At 40.9% G+C, this 19,252-nt stretch overlaps 1 protein-coding gene and 2 non-coding genes across 4 annotated transcripts; 1 reads left to right on the top strand and 2 right to left on the bottom strand.

Moving 5' to 3' along the window:
- Positions 1-9,392: 9,392 nt before the first annotated feature.
- On the bottom strand, positions 9,393-9,464 carry Trnaw-cca. The gene has a single exon. It is a non-coding gene; the product is annotated as a tRNA-Trp (tRNA).
- A 305-nt stretch (positions 9,465-9,769) lies between these two features.
- On the bottom strand, positions 9,770-9,841 carry Trnaw-cca. The gene has a single exon. It is a non-coding gene; the product is annotated as a tRNA-Trp (tRNA).
- A 2,689-nt stretch (positions 9,842-12,530) lies between these two features.
- Positions 12,531-14,629, top strand: LOC117193443 (V-type proton ATPase subunit S1-like). 2 transcript variants are annotated; one of them, XM_033398194.1, is made up of 5 exons: positions 12,531-12,638; positions 12,719-12,827; positions 12,890-12,992; positions 13,060-13,321; positions 13,384-14,629. In XM_033398194.1, the coding sequence occupies exons 2-5, from the start codon at positions 12,745-12,747 to the stop codon at positions 14,082-14,084; spliced, it is 1,149 nt and encodes a 382-aa protein (XP_033254085.1). In that variant the 5' UTR covers positions 12,531-12,638; positions 12,719-12,744; the 3' UTR covers positions 14,085-14,629. The 2 variants fall into 2 exon arrangements, with proteins under 2 accessions (XP_033254085.1, XP_033254086.1); XM_033398195.1 differs by lacking the exon at positions 12,531-12,638 and having other exon boundaries at positions 12,705-12,827.
- The last annotated feature ends 4,623 nt before the right edge of the window (positions 14,630-19,252 follow it).

Here is a 19,252-nt window from a genome sequence, read left to right as displayed (position 1 = left end):
AATATTATTATATCGTCCATATAGACGTGACAAGTTTTCCCAACTTGTTCTCTAAGTATATCGTCCATTGCCCTTTGGAAAATTCTGGGAGCGTTCGTCAATCCCATAGGCATTCTTAGAAATTCATATTTGCCGTTATTTATGGAAAAAGATGTTTTTTCAATATCTGATTCCCTCATTAAAATCTGATAGAAACCTGACTCTAAATCAATGGCCGAGAAATACTTTGCCTTACCTAAATTGGCAAGGATTACTGAAGGATCTTGCATAGGGTATCTATCCGGTATGGTGTTTTCATTAAGTTTCTTAAAGTCTAGTACTAATCTATGTTTAGGAGTTCCGTCCTCATTTACTCCCTTCTTTGGTACTACTATTACCGCTGAATTATATGGGCTTTTACTAGGTCTGATTATACCTTCATCTAACATTTTACTTATTTCGTTATTAACGAAATCGTTAACCAAATAAGCGTATGGATACTGCTTGCCATATACCGGTCTATCATGTTCAGTGTTAATCTCTCCTTTTATATCCGTTCTGAACGGTAAATGTAAATTTATATTGGCATGGTCTTCTTCGATGATAGATACCATTTTCTCTCTGAGATTTTCTAAATTGTCCTCTTTGTAGGTTATTGTGTTATACAATTTCATTTTTTTCAATTCAGAATTTGCATAATTTTGAATGTCGGATATTTCTACGGCGGCGCGTTCAGGATTTTTGCATCCCAAACTTTTAAATTGTTCATTGTCGGATAATTCAACGACGGCGTGTTCAGGATTCTTTAATCCCAAACTATTCGAACTTTTAGTGTCGGATAATTCAACGACGGCGTGCTCAGGATATTTTAATCCCAAACTATTAAAACTTTGGATGTCGGATAATTCAACGACGGCGGGTTCAGGATATTTTAATCCCAAACTATTAAAACTTTGGATGTCGGATAATTCAACGACGGCGGGTTCAGGATATTTGAATCCCAAACTATTGACGGATAATTCTTCGTCGGCGTGCTCAGGATTTTTTGATCCCAAGCTATATAAACTTCCTTCTACCTTTACTGAATCACTTTTCATTTCTTTTTCTTCTTCAAAATATTTTTTTATTATATATTCCTTCAACGGAAGGATGGTTTTTCCTTCTATAGAGGTCAATTTGTTTAAAGAAAGGACCTCGTCATATATAAGTTTCTCCTCATTGTCTTTATAACTTAAAGTCCCCTTTCCTGTATCAATAACAGCTCCGATTTTCTTTAATAAGTTAAATCCTATTAGTAAATCTGCCTCCATTCCGTCTATTTCATAAAACACTTGTTTTGTGTTGAAAATAGTTATATTATGGAAATATTTAATTATTGAAAACCCATTCACTGTAGCAACTTTCTTATAAATTGATAATTCTTTTTTATTTTCGTAAATTCCCTTTTTTATATAACAGGAAGTTGCTCCCGTATCTATAAAAACTTTTAATTCTCTGTTTATTTTTTTATCCACTCTTTTTAAGTAGGGCAGACCTACTTCGGGGGCTGATCTAAAAAATGGTCCTCCTCAATGTTATTTATCCGCATTGCTTTATTAGCCGGTTGTTCCGACATTTCGTTTGGCTTTCGTTTCTGCGCCTGATTTTCGTTAGACTGATTATTCGGTACTACGTTTGCCCTAAAATGCTGAGCTTGGTTATAATTGTTATTATTTCTCCTATAATAACCGTTAGTATTCTCCCGATAATTTCTATTATTATTATTTCCCCTGAATTGATTGCTGTTCTGTCGGTTCTTGATTTGTATCGATTCGTCTACATCCATTGGTTCTGGGGCCTGATTTTGTTGTCTATTACCCAAGAAATAGGGTTGTCCCCATGACATGTTATTCCTCTGAAGATCCCTTTTTTGGTCGAATGGTGAACTATTAGTCCTTGGTTGTCGTTGGTTGAATCTTAATGTATTGTAGTTATTATTCCCTGAATTTCTGGGGCCACTGAATTGGTAGGCAAATTGGGCCCGAATGTTATTTGATTGCAATTCCTGTACCTTTGCCAAGGCATTCGGTAAATCTGGGGGATTCAATGAAAATAGGATTTCTGCAATGCCGCCGTTTAGGCCAGTGACAAAAATGCGTAAGGCATTGTCTCTAATTTTCTTATTTGATTCTTTCGTGATTTCACTGTCCTTTCCGTGAGTCATTATTGTCTTATTTATTAACAAGGTAATTTTCTTGTTAACCTCGTTATAGAAATCTATTATTGAAAGGTTCCCTTGTCGGAGAACGCTTAACTCCTGTTCTATTATGTAAATTGGTCTCTTGTCACTGTAAACAAAGTCAAGTCGTGAAAGTATGGCATCAAAATTTAAAACTGTCCCGTGGTTGGTCAGTGCGTCATGTGCTGGTCCTGTTATTTTGTTTCTCAAAATTGTTAAGGCAATATAATATTGCTTACTTCCTTTCTTATATAACTTCACTGCAGTTTCTGCAGCTTCCCTCCATCCTACGTATTGGTTTAATCCACCATTGAAAATTGGTAGGGATTCTATTACCTTTAATGTGGTGTCATCTTTTATTGTCTCGTCTATTGTTTCTGCCTGATAATCTGATACCTGATCGGATTTAGTTTCTATTTGTTGTTTTAAATTTACAATTTGCTCCTGTACTTGTGAAATTTGAAGTGCTATCAATTGTTTGACCAGATCTGCAGTGAGATCGGTCCTTGTTTGTGAGTTAATCATTTTTAGTTTTTCAAAATCTAAAGTTAGTTGATCCACCTTAAATTTTTCTTATATGTTTGTTTTTATAATCTAATATAACCTAATTGAACTTATATATTTATTAATACAACTTTTGCTCACGAACTATCCGGTAGGGCTGACAGATCTTCGAACGGGTCTTCCTTCTTGATTTGGCTGACAGGTCTTCGAACGGGTCTTCCTTCTTAAATTTCTTTGTTTAACTGGGTCTTCTGCGGGTCTTCCTTCTTTGGTTTAGCTGATAGTTTCACTTTCTTTGTGTTTTGGTTTGGTTGGTTTTGTTTAAAAACTTTGGTTTTTTTTGGTTTTTTTGTATTTTTGAATTGTCTTGATTAGCTTTTGTATTTATTTGTATTTTGTATTGTATTTGTATTTGTATTTGTATTGTATATTGTATTTATTTTTGCACACCCTAAGCTCCGGTTTGTTTCCTTTTTATCTCACTTTTTCTTATCTTATATCTCACAGTCACTCCGCGTTTTTATATCTGAAGGATTTATTCCATTAATTAATTGTCCTTCGGGCTTCGGCACGACGCAACACTTTTATTATTCGGTGCTTTTTATACAACGTCGCCCCACGTTGGGCGCCAATTAAATAACTGCGGTAGCGGATTGTGTTTTTAAAAAGTTTTTATTTTACTTCTAACTTCACTGATATAGATTTAAGTAGAGGGTCACAAAGGCTTCCGGACAAAGGGTTTGCGCGATCTTAATTTTTAGCTCGACTTTGCGGTGTCGCTTCTGGATCAAGACTGACTTGAACTTTCTGATCTTTGCATCGTTGATCCCTTTCGGGAATAGTTTTTCTATAAACATTTCAATTGATTTCGCCATCCCGAGTATTGGATTTCGTCATCCAAAGAGAGAACTGTAAAATGCCTAAGGTGCAGGATCTGCAGAAAGCCGGGAGTGAGATTGTTTATGAGAAGCCGGGTGTGGGCAAACATTGGTTTTCCATTTAGGCGAGTGTCAAAGATTGGGATTGCGGCGGGAGCCCTTGCGATTGTACATCTTAGAAATTAGCCCAAGATTGAAATTGTTTTCGTTTTGGAAAGCCAAAGATTGTTTACAACTCGTATAAGAGCTCAATAGAATTGGGTACGTTAACTTGTATACCAAAAAGTGCGTATGCCAAGCCGCACAAAACCGCGAGTGTGTATACCCAAAAGTGTGTATACCAAGCCTTAGAAAATCACAAGTGTGTGTGTGTAAATAGCAACTCGGAGGGATACTTAAAAGAAAACGAAAAAACAAAAGAAAGACACGGACAACAGTATTGTCGTCGTAGTTGCTTTGTGCATGAGACGATCGACAGTTACAAATTTTGCACTGTGGGACAATAAGTATAAAAAATGAGTGGAAATATGAATTTCAATATTGAGAAACTGGACGAAAACAATTATAGCACATGGGAAGTTTTGATGAGAAGTGTTCTCATACAATATGATTTGTGGCCAATCGTCAGTGGTAAAATTGAGCTTAGTGAAAGTGCAACAAATGAGCAACGTGCAGCTTTTGAACTAAAGGATCAAAAGGCGTTGGCGTCAATTTTACTTTGTGTTAAATCGACCCAACTAAACAATATTAACGAGGGGGAACGTTGTGAGTTGCTGCGGAGACCGCAACTCTACAGTTATACCCGATACTAAGTCAGTATGGCTCTCCTCCGGCAGACGCCGCTAATATTAAACGACACGACAAGGAGTGCGTGCGAGAGAGACAGAAAATCAGTCTGAGCGTGACGTCGGGGACTGCAAATTGATTTGTTCCTTTTGGCTATAAAAATGATCTGATCTGATCCAGATTCAGCAATCTGATAGATATGGTCATTATCTATGATTCTGCGTTTTTAGTTTTCTCGAATGTGCAATATTGTGGATGCAACAGATTTTCGTCTTTTGTGGGGGCGGAAAAGGGTGGGGCGAAATTCTGAGATATACGTTTTATAGTGAGATCTAACAGAAGTGCGGATACCAAATTTGGTTAATCTAGCCTTTATAGTCTCTGAGATTTGTGGATGCCCCAGATTTTAGTCCTTTGCGGGAGCGGAAGGGGGTGTGGCGAAATTTGGACACGAAACGGTCAAGGTCCGATATCACAGGAGTGTGGATACCAAATTTGGTTGCTCTGCCTCTTATAGGTTCTGAGATCCTTGAACTCATATTTTGCAATTGGCAAAGCCGACCATGAAACCTGTGTGTTAGAGAGAGACAGAGCGAGAAAGAATGAAATTGTTTTCTTGATTCTGGCTATAATAATTATACGATCTGGTTGAGATTTTACACTCTACACTACAATATTTTTGTAGCAGTGACATATCACAGAAGTCTGTATCCAAAACATCGTTGCTCTAGATCTAATAGTCTTTGAGCACTAGGCGCTGAAGGGGACGGACGGACGGACGGACGAACGGACGGACGGACGGACAGACGGACAGACAGACAGGGCTCAATCGACTCGGCAATTGATGCTGATCAAGAATATATATACTTTATGGGGTCGGAAACGATTCCTTCTGGACGTTACACACATCCACTTTTACCACAAATCTAATATACCACAATACTCATTTTGAGTATCGGGTATAAAAATTGTGTATCGTCGTCACAGGCATGGCAAAAGCTAAATAAAATTCACAGGCCAAGCGGACCAGCAAGGGTAGTGCTTTTAATTAAACAATTGTTGACGTTAAAAATGTCGGTTGGTATAAGTGCACAGGAATATTTGCGGAAATTCCAGGTGGTACACGAGGCTTTAGCAGAGGTCAACATAAAGGTTGATGAAAAGATCTTATCAGTTGTGTTGCTAAATGGTTTGCCTAAATCGTATGAAAGTTTTGTTGTTGCGATTGAGACGCGAGATGATTTGCCGAGCTTGAGCATGCTAAAAATAAAAATTTCTGAAGAAGCGAATAGGCAGGAAGATAGCATTAGCAAGGAAATTACAAGTAGGGCGGAACTACACGTCAGTTATGACAACAACAATTTTAAGAAAAACTTTAAGAAGGGCAAAAAGAGTTTTAAGTGCGGAAAGGAAGGGCATTTTAAATCGGAATGCCGTGCTAAAAGCAAGCAGAAAGGAGCAAACAACAAGGGCGCAAACAGTAAAAGCGGGGAAAGATTGGGTACAATGCTTTGCGTAACCGAATATGCCAAAGTGGAACCAGAAAAATATGTACCAATCCTAAATTTAGCTAAGCCAAATGACCAGATGTTAAATGCATGGTGCATAGACAGTGGCGCAACGGCGCATCTATGTTGTGACAAGGAACGCTTTGTGTCGTTCACGGAAGATAATCAAAAAGTATTTTTAGCCGGCGGTAAATCACTTATTGCTGAAGGGCATGGAACTGTTCAAGTAAAGTTCGGTGATAGATCCGTTACGCTGGAAAAGGTTATCTTGGTACCAGATTTGCAGTACAATTTTATATCGGTCACAAAACTATTAAAACATGGAAAAAAAGTTGTGTTTGAGAAAAATCAAGCGATGATTTTTGAAAACGGAAAAATAGTTATAAAGGAACTTCTGGAAAATGGATTGTTTATGGTTCAGGACAATCAGGAAAAGTGTATGAACATTGTAAATGTTGAGGCAGATGCATTCAAATGGCACAATAGGTTCGGCCATGTACATTTTGACGCGTTAAAGGAAATGGTTAACAAGGAGATGGTAATAGGTCTCAAAGGCATATACAAGCCAAAACAAGTGTGTGCAACATGCGCAAAAAGTAAAATTTGCGTGCAACCATTTCAATCGAGCACAAACAGGTCAAAGGGCGTTCTAGACTTAATACATACTGATGTATGCGGTCCAATGCAAAAGCAGTCAATGGGAGGCAATCGATATTTCGCCACATTTATTGATGATTGTTCAAGATATGTATCAGTAAGTTTCCTAAAAACCAAAGATCAGGTTTTCGAGGCTTTTAAAGAATTTAAAAGTCAAGTTGAGTGCCAAACTGGGAGAAAAGTCAAGGTTTTACGAAGCGACAATGGCCGAGAATACATATCAAACGTTTTTGATAATTACCTAAACCAAAATGGAATAAAGCGAAACTTAACAGTGCCATATACACCTCAACAAAACGGAGTTGCAGAAAGGGCCAACAGAACATTGGTTGAAATGGCAAGAAGTATGCTGCTGCATGCTGGGTTAAGTGAATGCTATTGGGCAGAAGCGATTCGAACTGCCACGTATTTTGCGAAATAGAGTGGCAAGCAGCTGCTTGAGCAGGGTGACACCTTTTGAAATATGGACAGGGAGAAAGCCAGTGGTATCGCATTTAAGAGTTTTTGGCTCAGTAGCGATAGCTCTAGATAAAACAAAGAAATCAAAGTTCGCACAGAAAGGCTTAGAGTATATAATGGTGGGCTACTCGGATACGGCCAAAGCATACCGTTTGGTCAGTAAAGAAACCAGGAAACTCGTAGAGAGTAGGGATGTCATTTTTGTAGAACCTGAAGGGGGCAAACTAGATGCATCATGTTCCAATGACATGGCATCAATTGAGGTTCAACAAAACCAGGACTCTGAACCCGAAATGGATAGCGAGGAATTTAAAGATCCAGAAAATGAGCCAGAAAATCAGGAGGAGATTAGGTCTAGTAATGACATTCTTGTAATTCCAGAACCAATAAGAGGACCAGGACGCCCAACCATAGTACGGACGGGCAAACTAGGACGACCAAGGAAGCAGTATCATATGCTCAATGCGATACTGGCAGCAGACGTACAAGTTCCACAAAACTACGCACAAGCTGAACGGTCTACTGAAGGCGAGATATGGAAAGCATCAATGAAGGACGAGTACGAATCTCTCGTGAAGAACGGCACGTGGTCGCTTACTAAATTGCCTAGCGGGAAAAAGTCCATTGGATGCAGATGGGTTTATGCAGTTAAGTCCAATCCGGATGGAAGCGTGAACAGGCTCAAATCACGTCTGGTGGCGAAAGGTTGTAGCCAACGCTACGGGATCGACTACAAGGAAACATTTGCACCAGTTGTACGCCACGCAACTATCAGGTTGATAATTGCACTTGCAGTCGAACATGGTCTCCACCTACATCAAATGGATGTTGTCACGGCGTATCTCAACGGCGAATTGGAAGATGAGGTTTTTATGAGACAACCTGAGGGCTTCATCAGCGAAGTTCACCCAAATCACGTTTTGAGGCTTCACAAAAGTATATATGGCCTAAAACAATCAGGAAGAGTGTGGAACTCTACGTTGGATGCAACGCTGAGACGCATTGGTTTTATACCGACTGTCAACGAACCCTGTCTGTATTGTAAGCCAGGTAAAAATATGTGTCTAATAGCTGTCTACGTAGATGACATTATTTTGGCGTGCCTAGATGATATATCTGATATCAAGATAAAGATCGCAGCAGAATTTGATATGGTTGACATCGGGCCTATGCAATACTTTTTAGGTATTGAGGTGAAACGTGAAGGCAGTACGGGTGCGATTTCAATCAGCCAACGGAAGTATATTAGAGAGTTGCTCGAACAGTACAATTTGAAAGATTGTCGACAGACGTCCACGCCTCTTGAAGCTGGTTACCAGGTGGCATGCAACAAAGAGGACTGCCGCAGGGTCGACATCACATCGTTCCAAAAGCTAATTGGAGAGTTATCTTATCTTGCTGTTATGACTCGTCCGGACATTGCGCATTCGGTGAACAAATTAGCACAACGTAACAAGGATCCTCATTCCGAGCATGAAGCGGCAGCCAAGCACATCCTTCGATATTTGGCATAAACTATCGACTGGGACTGCTACACAAAGCAAGGAAAGGTAATTGAGTGTTTTGTTGATGCAGATTGGGCAAGTGATATGACGAACCGAAAGTCATTCACTGGCTATGTATGCATGTTGGCAGGAGGAGCGGTTTCTTGGGAGTCAAGAAAGCAATCGACGGTTGCCCTCAGTTCCACGGAGGCAGAGTACATAGCCTTATCATCTGCAGCAAAAGAGGCGATATACTTTCGCAGCCTACTGATTGACTTGAAGCTTATGTCCAAGGAGTCAGCTATTCAGATGTACGGCGACAACATTGGAGCACAGCAGCTTGCTAGAAACCCCATGTTTCATGCACGTACAAAGCACATCGACGTCAAGATACATCATATTCGAGAGGTTCTCAAGAGAGGTGAAGTCAACATTGCGTATCTGCCAACCGATGAGATGATAGCAGATGTCCTCACAAAGAACTTAGCCAAGGTTAAGCACCATAAATTTTTTCTCGCATTTGGTTTAAAAGATCGTTTATAAGTGCTTGACATGTTATTGGATATTAGTTAAGTATATTTAAAGTTTGTCAACATGCGTTGTGTTGAGGAGGAGTGTTCAAAGTGACCGCCACGATAATTAGATATTGATCTCTAACAACACTGCGCATGTGCCCTGCTGCATATCGATGTTCTCATATCGATGTTCTCATATCGATGTTCTCATATCGATATTTTTCTTTCGGCGTCTGTCTCTTGCGTATGTTACTCGGAAGCACATATAATTCTGTATACTAATCTTCTGCTGTCTTACAAATAAAATAACTTTAACATATACAATAAATAATCTATTTAACTAATGTTGAAATAGTGTGTTTAAAATATAAACAAAAAATTGGGGGGAAAAAATTATCCCAGATTGACCCCGACGTGATTTGAACACGCAACCTTCTGATCTGGAGTCAGACGCGCTACCGTTGCGCCACGGAGTCTTATTGAGGGGAGGGTGTCCAGTGTCCCATATTGGACAAAACCAACAGGTTGTCAAGGCCGATTATACTACGTATGAGTGTATAGGGGCTTAGACTTGACTTTGTCACCGACCGATCCATCTTTCCCGGCCGATGCAGCACCTTTTTTGTTCCTTTTTATTTTTTTTCTAAAGGCAAACACACTATCTTTTTCACAGGGAAGTAAATTGGGTGGGCGGTCAAAGACGGTTATAAATAAAAAAAATTCTGCAATTTTTACCTTTAAATTACGCACCCAAAAAAATTAGTTGAAATAAGCATTCTATTGACCCCGACGTGATTTGAACACGCAACCTTCTGATCTGGAGTCAGACGCGCTACCGTTGCGCCACGGAGTCCATGCAAATTTTCTCTTTCTTTCCCCATATAACCAGCTGCGCCATCTATTGTTGAAGGTACATTTTATCTAGGTGTTGATGTCAGCATCGATACTTTGCAATCGATAGCTAAAAGTAAAAAAACTTTGTAATTTTTGTAAATGAAACATAAAATTTACGAATTATTAAAACCTCTTTTACACAACGTTTAGTTATTGAGTTTTTGGTTTTTAGTTCTTGTGTTTTTTCCTAATGTTTTATCCTTGTTCTGCCTATTGCTGAGGCTGAGGGAAAAGGAGCAAATTTAAATCCTTCCAGTTAATACTTTAAACTAATTTCACCATTAGATCAAACATATTCATAATATTGTAAATGGCCTAGAAGATTCTTCCATTCTAATGAAATCTAAAAACATCGATGATTCACATTGAAACAATTTCTATTTGGTACTTAAGTTTGGTGGGACTTTTTTGGGATATTCTCTGGGTTTTCCCCTCAACAATTTCCCTTACATTCCACACTCACTTACGTTGCCACTGTTTTTTTGTTGGCCTTTTTTGCTTAAGCCTTGTTTTCTACACTACACAATAAAAGAGAGTACTTAAAAGTAGTCAATCAGGTAGAAAATGTATTCATTAATGGCCTAAAATTATGTGGGCAGAGGTAATGGTTTTAGTTAGGCAGAAATTGAACAATTTGAACGATTTTTCTCTTACGTTTTATTACGTTTCATTTGTTTGACCTTTTTCGCTAAAACCTCTTTTTACGCAAAATGAAATAAAAGCAAGTATTAAGAATACACCAGTTAAATAGAAAATAGATTAATTAATCGCATAAAATTATGATGGCATGGCTAAATGTTGTATCTAGCTAGTAATATTCCACGGAATATAAAAATCGAGGAATATGTAAAATAGAACTTGAATTCGTCAGTATATTTACGGTATTTTTTGAAAATGAGACCGTATATTTTGGTATTTATTTGAATCGGGTAGAATAACCGGTTCACAACAATTCCATGCACACATACCCTGGGGGAAATGGATGTTATAGAATTGTGAATATGTTTGTCATCCCAGGCAAAAACAATTTATTTTCAATATATTTTAATATTATTTAATAGTATTTTCAATATTTCAACGATATTTTAAAGCTTATTGTCTTCTTGCAGAGACCAAGAATAGGTATCAGGATCGAGATATATATACAAAACACTCATCATATACATGAATATGTCTACAAAATGTCAATTTGAGAAGAGGTCTTTATTAGTTACGTTTTATCTTCATATCAATATATATACTTTCATATAAAATTAACAAAATAGGGTATACAAAGGCTATACTACGGCTTACACGCAATATAGCGACTCTTTTTTTGTTGAACTTTTTCGTTTAAACCTTTTTTTACAATAAATACAATAAAAGCGAGGATTAAAAACTATCCAATCTTGTAGAAAATTTATTCATCAGTGGTATAAAACTATGTGGGCATTGCTGAGAGATTTAGTTAGTCAGCATTATCCAATGGAATATCAAAATTGAGCAATTTCCTTTTTCGTTTGTTTTGATTGACCTATTTCGCTACTTGTTTTTTGTTTGACCTTTTTCGCTAAAACCTCTTTTTACGCAAAATGAAATAAAAGCAAGTATTAAGAATACATCAGTTAAATAGAAAATAGATTAATTAATCGCATAAAATTATGATGGCATGGCTAAATGTTGTATCTAGCTAGTAATATTCCACGGAATATAAAAATCGAGGAATATGTAAAATAGAACTTGAATTCGTCAGTATATTTACGGTATTTTTTGAAAATGAGACCGTATATTTTGGTATTTATTTGAATCGGGTAGAATAACCGGTTCACAACAATTCCATGCACACATACCCTGGGGGAAATGGATGTTATAGAATTGTAAATATGTTTGTCATCCCAGGCAAAAACAATTTATTTTCAATATATTTTAATATTATTTAATAGTATTTTCAATATTTCAACGATATTTTAAAGCTTATTGTCTTCTTGCAGAGACCAAGAATAGGTATCAGGATCGAGATATATATACAAAACACTCATCATATACATGAATATGTCTAAAAAATGTCAATTTGAGAAGAGGTCTTTATTAGTTACGTTTTATCTTCATATCAATATATATACTTTCATATAAAATTAACAAAATAGGGTATACAAAGGCTATACTACGGCTTACACGCAATATAGCGACTCTTTTTTTGTTGAACTTTTTCGTTTAAACCTTTTTTTACAATAAATACAATAAAAGCGAGGATTAAAAACTATCCAATCTTGTAGAAAATTTATTCATCAGTGGTATAAAACTATGTGGGCATTGCTGAGAGATTTAGTTAGTCAGCATTATCCAATGGAATATCAAAATTGAGCAATTTCCTTTTTCGTTTGTTTTGATTGACCTATTTCGCTACTTGTTTTTTGTTTGACTTATTTCGCTAAAACCTCTTTTTACGCAAAATGCAATAAAAGCAAGTATTAAGAGTACACCAGCTAAATAGAAAATAGATTTATTAATCGTATAAAACTATGTGGGCATGGCTAAATGTTCTATATAGCTAGTAATATTCCACGGAATATCAAAATCGAGGAATATGGAAAATAGAACTTCAATTCGTCAGTATATCTACGGTATATTTCTGAGGGTCGGACGGTATATTTTAACGACAAATCCGCGGTCACACGATCACATGATTTAGTCGGTCATAAGTTTTTTCAATTTTTTCGTGCGAAGGCGAATATTCTGTCCACCGTTTTTCGTTTGTAGTTTGAGTTGACTTTTCGGTTGGTTTTCTTGCTTTTTGTGTTCTCTTTTGTTCTTACATTATGCCTGGTTTTGTTTCCTTATTGTTTCCCCCATAAAGTGCGTCGTTCCTGCGCTGCCAGCAAGATGTGGAAATCGATGATTGCATTATGTGTCATTGGAGCAGCCTTGGCCGAGCAAACGCCCGTCTTCCTATGGGGTGCCAACAGGTGGGTCAGACTTGCGGCCCACAAGTTGAGTTGCTAATGCCAAGTTCTTTCTCTTTGTACAGTGAGGCGAAGCCTTCGTTGAAGACTGTGCCCCAGGCGGAGTTTGCTGACCAGTTGACAGCGCTGCTGAAAGATCACATGGTTGTGGCCTTCGAGGAAAATGGCGTAAGTGCTGCACGTGAAATGGCTGATAGCATAGTTTAGTTCTTAATGATTTTTCGTCGGACTGCAGCTGAGCACCAGGGACTTCCTGTGCTCAAATTCCCAGTCGCAGTCCTGCTACGCCCAGCTGCAGGGCGTGAGTCCCAAGACGTACTACACCAGCGTGGAGAATCCGTCGGAGGCCCTACGCTCGGTGGCCGCCAAGCGGGAGCACAACAGCATCGATGCCAGTGGTCGGTTTGCGAGCCCGGCCAAGTGTTCCGTGGGCACCGCTCTGTTCGTCAGCTTCGAGGATGACGAAGATACCCGCGAGGCTGTCCTGGAGTCACATGGTTTGTACACAGATCAGTTTGCGAGTGAGAATGGGTGCTAATGTCGTTGTGCTCTTCGACAGACTCTGCCATTGCCGCTATCAGCAAGCAGTTTGAGTGCAAGGTAGCTTATCTGTACCTGGCCGAACCTTCCACCGCCCCTGTGGTGCAGCGTCGCACGCGCCGTGACACGGCCGCCACCACCGGAGGCACCATGTGGGTTTCGGGCAATCAGTTTCGAATGTTCTACACCAGCGTGTCGTACAACGGGGTCCCCTTCTCGGTCAACTCTATCAGCATCGTCAACGGAACTACTCCCGCTACTCAGTTCTCCGTTAAACTGGCCACTGCCGATGCGGACAAGTCACTCACGTTCGATGTTGTTTATAGCGATGGCGGCTACTTTATCCTGACCAACGTGGCCTACGCCGGACAGACCTTCCGCAGCAGTGGCATCATCAATGCACCCACCACTTTCTCCTACGCCTGCGGAAACCTCACCCTGGAGACGGCTGCCGTTGATGGACTGTACAACAGCCTGAGCTTTAACTCGCTGCAAATTCAGGCTCCGTTCAGCAGCATCTACAAGGAAGGCTTCGTCTTTGGCGACTCCTGGGACTGTGTGGGCTTCGTCTCGCCTGCAATTCTGATGGGTCTGATGGTAGTTGTCATTTTGCTGGACATCATATTTATTGGCATCTGCTGGATGATGGACATCAACACGATGGATCGCTTCGACGACCCCAAGGGCAAGACGATTACGATCAATGCCGGCGCTGAGTAAATGGCAATTATTTGTCATAGTTTCACTCGCCATTTCTTTGTTCAATCAACGATATTCATTCCTTTCCTCCTTCAGTCTGTCCATATATGGATATTTACGAATCAATACTTAATACCGTAATCATACAATCATATAATCAGGAAATTAGCTATCGCAATTTATGTCGTATTCATAATTTTCTCCGGCAAAGATCAGCCTGCGTTCAGCATCAATACCAACCGCGGCTGGCCTTTGCCGTCGAAAATTGTCTGGGATGAAGAGTCCCGAGAGAGTTTTGCTTGCAACTCCCCCCCACTCCCCATGTGTGTGTGCCCCAAGGGAGTACGAGTGTGTGTGTGATTGCCACAAGTCGGTAAATCTAAACTTGAATATATCTAAGTGTTTTATAGTTACTTGTTTCTTGCGCAAATACGGGAGTGAACATAATTTATGCCTCTGTATGATAGTTTATCATTTGTGTAACGCTCCTCCTGTTCGCAGGCCCAGCGAAAATAAAGTTTGGTGCAAAGTTTGCATTTTCTCTGCAAAAAGTCATAGATACAAATCAAAAGTTTAATGGAAATTTATTGAGTTGCCATCGACAGGCTTCAACTTGACCCAGCGATGCCTATCTCCCGTTCAGCCCCTTGACGGGGCAGACATGGGTGCAATGGAAAGTTTCAATTCGAAAATAGTTTTCGCTGCAGCAAAGGAAACACTTTTCCTCGACTGCACTCTGGGCACTCCAGCGACTTTCATTAAGTTGCTTGGCAGAAAAAGGAGCCGGATCGGGAGCGGGGCGTGGCAGGAAGAGCAAAAAGCATTGTTTATGACTGTTCGGGCCAGCCGCTGAAGAAGAACCGTAACTTTAACATTATTATTGTATGATCAGAGAGAGCCGCCTATGTTGTAAAACGTTGACGTTCTGCAGAGCTGCTGCGCTCTCCCGCTAAAGGGGCTCTCTGCCGCCGCCACTTCGGCAACTACTTTGATCTGCTGCCGCCACTTCGGCAATCACTTTGATCTAACGCCGTCGTCTATAGTTTAGTTCTATGCTAACCCCTCTGCGCATTGGTTGCATATCGATCTCGCATAAAGTTTATCTGGCAATAGCAAGCAATCGGCTTCCGCTAAGCCACCAAGATTAAATACGAATTATAAAGTTTAAGCCAAAATCTCTTTTCATTTTTGAAACACATAGGTGCCAAAAAAGCTTGGCATCTCAAACATTGGTGACCCCCCGACGTGATATAAAACCATTGCTTAATCGCGTTCCGTTAAAACACTTATTATTTATACAATATTTTGTTGTTGGGTAGTTTAACTACCAACAAATACATTTGGGTGCACGTTGAAAAACAGTTTAAAGTGCAAATTCAGTGAGAGTGCGGCTGGAATATTTATAGACAAAGTCCGGTACTTTAAGCGTCGAATCTCTCATTCTCTGCGCAGCTGCAGCCGCGGCTCTTGACTTTTCGTGTCTTGCATTCTTGCTCTCGCGTCTATACATCGTCGCTTAAGCGGTATTTCATTTTCCGTTGGTGTGTCGATTTGCACAACGGTTAACATGGACAACGATCCGAATACAGGCGCGGGCGGAAATATTGTGGTGGCTGATTCCAGACTGAGTCTGTATAAGCTTAAAAGTCAGTCATTATATGATCGATTGCACAGGCTTGGCGAATCCTTCGCGGGGAATAAAATCGATAAGCTGACCGCCGCGGAAGTCGAGGTGCGCCTTGATATGTTGGCAGAAATTCGAGAGGAATTTAATAAGGCCCATAATGAGTTGGAGGCTCTCGATCAAAACGAGATTGGGAGTGAGCTGCGCGAAATCTTCGATACTCTTTTCATATCGTTGAAAGCTGAGTTGCTGGCTGCTGTTGAAGTAAGCCAGTCACGCGCCGCTGCCCATTCTACGACTCTGCCAAGCCATTCCGGACATAGTACCATCATCATGGCTCACAAGCAGCGACTTCCTGAGCTGAAGGTGCCTAAATTTTCTGGTGGATACGTCGAGTTCTCGGATTTTATGGCAATGTTCAAATCGGTGATTGAAGCGGATGCGGATCTCAGTGACATCGAGAAATTCCAGCACCTTCGCTCTTGCCTCGCTGATGCGGCTTTGGATTCGGTTCGATCGTTAGAGCTCTCCAGTGCCAATTATCGTGCGGCTCTGGATATACTTAATAAACGCTTTAATAACAAAAGACTTGTTTTCCAGGCACACATCAAGAAGATTCTTGGGCTAAAGAGGGTAGACTCGCCTTCTGCTAAAAGGCTTCGGGAGTTTTCGGATGCAGTCAATTTACACATGCGAGCGTTGCAGACATTGGGAACTGCTGAGGAGATTTCAGGATTCATGGTCATCAACATGCTGCTGCAGAAGTTGGATTCGAAGACGCAAACCAAATGGGAGGAGCACACATTGTCGGATGCTATACCTACCGCAGAGGAATTCTTTGAATTCTTGCAGCAACGCTGCCAGAAAATGGAGCGGTTGGAATATGCTACAGCGACACACGCTAGTAGCGATCAACCATTCCTATACGCAGGTTAAGAAAACGTTTGTAGCTTCCAACTCTTCCGCCGACCCGTCTGTATGCGTCTTTTGCCACTCAGCGGGCCATGGAATATACTCGTGCAAGATATTCGGAAATCTCTCACCGTTGCTGCGCCACAAAGAAGTGAAGAAGCTTTCCCTATGCTTCAATTGCCTAAGGCCGGGGCACCGGACCCGCGCATGCAATAGTGGAAAATGTCGAGTATGCGGCGGTAGGCATCATAGTTTGTTGCACTTCGATAGTATACAGCCCACAACACAATTCTGCCCAGGTATTACTCCTCCCGATCTGGCCGTTCAACCGGACACTCTTTCCGTTGCTCAAAATTCTGCTAGCAGCTCGTCTCTACCTTCGTCTACCTCTCTTGCTGCCCAAGGTCTTCACTCTGATGTCGTGCTTCTGGCTACAGCCGTGGTTCCCGTAAAGAATCGGTCTGGCGTTTTAGTTCCTTGTCGTGCCATCTTAGATTCAGGATCGCAGCTGCATCTCGTCACATCCAGGTTCGCCCAGCAGCTTCAGCTTAGGAGAACTCAATCGTCTGCACTTGTGTCTGGGCTGGGCGATACCAGCGTTTCTACTGAGGGATCCACCATAAGCATTTGTATGCATTCTCGCACCTCTGCTTACACAACTACACTTACTGCTCTCATCGCCCCCACGATTACCGATTCTCAACCAAGTATGACAGTAAATGTATCCGATTGGCGTATTCAATCTAACATTCAGCTTGCTGATCCTGCATTTTTCAATCCTCAACGGGTTGATCTTCTCATTGGTGCGAGCGTTTTTTATGATCTCCTCTGCGTAGGGCAAATCAAACTCACCGATGGACTGCCTCTTCTGCAGAAGACCCGGCTTGGGTGGATCGTATCTGGCGGTGGACAGAAGGTATCAAGCTCGGCGCTTTTGGCTACGCACAATTGGCCAGATTCGATAGCTGAGATGGAAGCAAGGTTGGATAAAACTCTTCGTATGTTTTGGGAAGTCGAGAATTGTGTGGAGGCTGGGTTGAATACCAAAGAAGAAGACGATTGTGAAGCCCATTCCGTAAGCCACCTTTCACGGTTGCCATCCGGGGAGTATGCAGTTCGTTTGCCGCTAAATAACAATACTGATCGTTTAGGAGAATCTTATGCTCAGGCTTATCGACGGTTCATCAGTCTGGAGCGAAAACTGGAGCGTAATCCTACACTCAAGGAGCGGTATTCCGCCTTTATTAGGGAGTACATTGATTTGCATCATATGCACCAAGTCAACCCTGATTCCCGTAGTCTCTGCAAATATTTCTTGCCTCATCACTGTGTCCTAAAGGTGGACAGTACGACGACAAAACTCCGTGTCGTTTTCGACGGATCCGCAGCTATATCAACTGGATATTCTCTAAATGATGTGATGATGACAGGCCCTGTTATTCAGCCTGCATTGTTTAACATATTGATTCGGTTTCGAACATATCCAGTCGCTCTCACTGGGGACATTTGTAAAATGTACCGCTGCGTACGAGTGTCTCCACCCGACAATTTGTATCAGTGCATCCTATGGCGAGATTCCATCGAGTCCGAGGTTCAAGTCTACACATTAGACACCGTCACATACGGGACGAGGGCTGCATCATTTTTAGCGGTCCGCGCAATGCACCAGCTGGCCATCGACGAGGGTGAGTCCTACCCTCTTGGCTCAGCTGCTCTGCGGCAGGAGTTTTACGTGGATGACCTTATTTCGGGCGGTAATTCGGTAGCACAGGTCATGGACAAGATGCACCAAACATCAGCTTTACTGTCCCGTGGTAATTATACCCGATACTCAAAATGAGTATTGGGGTATATTAGATTTGTGGTGAAAATGGATGTGTGTAACGTCCAGAAGGAATCGTTTCCGACCTCATAAAGTATATATATTCTTGATCAGCATCAATAGCCGAGTCGATTGAGCCCTGTCTGTCTGTCCGTCTGTCCGTCCGTCCGTCTGTCCGTCCGTCCCCTTCAGCGCCTAGTGCTCAAAGACTATAAGAGCTAGAGCAACGATGTTTTGGATCCAGACTTCTGTGATATGTCACTGCTACAAAAATATTTCAAAACTTCGCCCCGCCCACTTCCGCCCCCACAAAAGACGAAAATCTGTGGCATCCACAATTTTAAAGATACGAGAAAACCAAAAACGCAGAATCGTAGAGAATGACCATATCTTTAAGACTGCTGAATCTGAATTGGATCGTATTATTATTATAGCCAGCATCAAGAAAACAATTTCATTTTTTCTCGCCCTGTCTCTCTCTAACACACACGTAGCATAGCCGGCTTTGCTTAGAGTAAAACATTAGCGCCTATATCTCAAAGACTATAAAAGCTAGAGCAACAAAATTTGGTATCCACATTCCTAATATATCGGACCGAGATGAGTTTGTTTTAAAATTTCGCCACACCCCCTTCCGCCCCCGCAAAGGACGAAAATCTGGGGATATTCACAAATCTCAGAAACTATACACGATAGAGTAACCAAATTTGGTATCCGCACTCCTGTTAGATCTCACTATAAAACGTATATCTCAAAATTTCGCCCCACGCCCTTCCGCCCCCACAAAAGACGAAAAGCTGGTGCATCCACAATATTTAGGATACGAGAAAA

This window comes from Drosophila miranda, assembly GCF_003369915.1.
Source record: "Drosophila miranda strain MSH22 chromosome Y unlocalized genomic scaffold, D.miranda_PacBio2.1 Contig_Y2_pilon, whole genome shotgun sequence".
NCBI classification, from domain to species: Eukaryota; Metazoa; Arthropoda; class Insecta; order Diptera; family Drosophilidae; genus Drosophila; species Drosophila miranda.
This window is presented reverse-complemented; position numbering and strand designations above follow the sequence as displayed.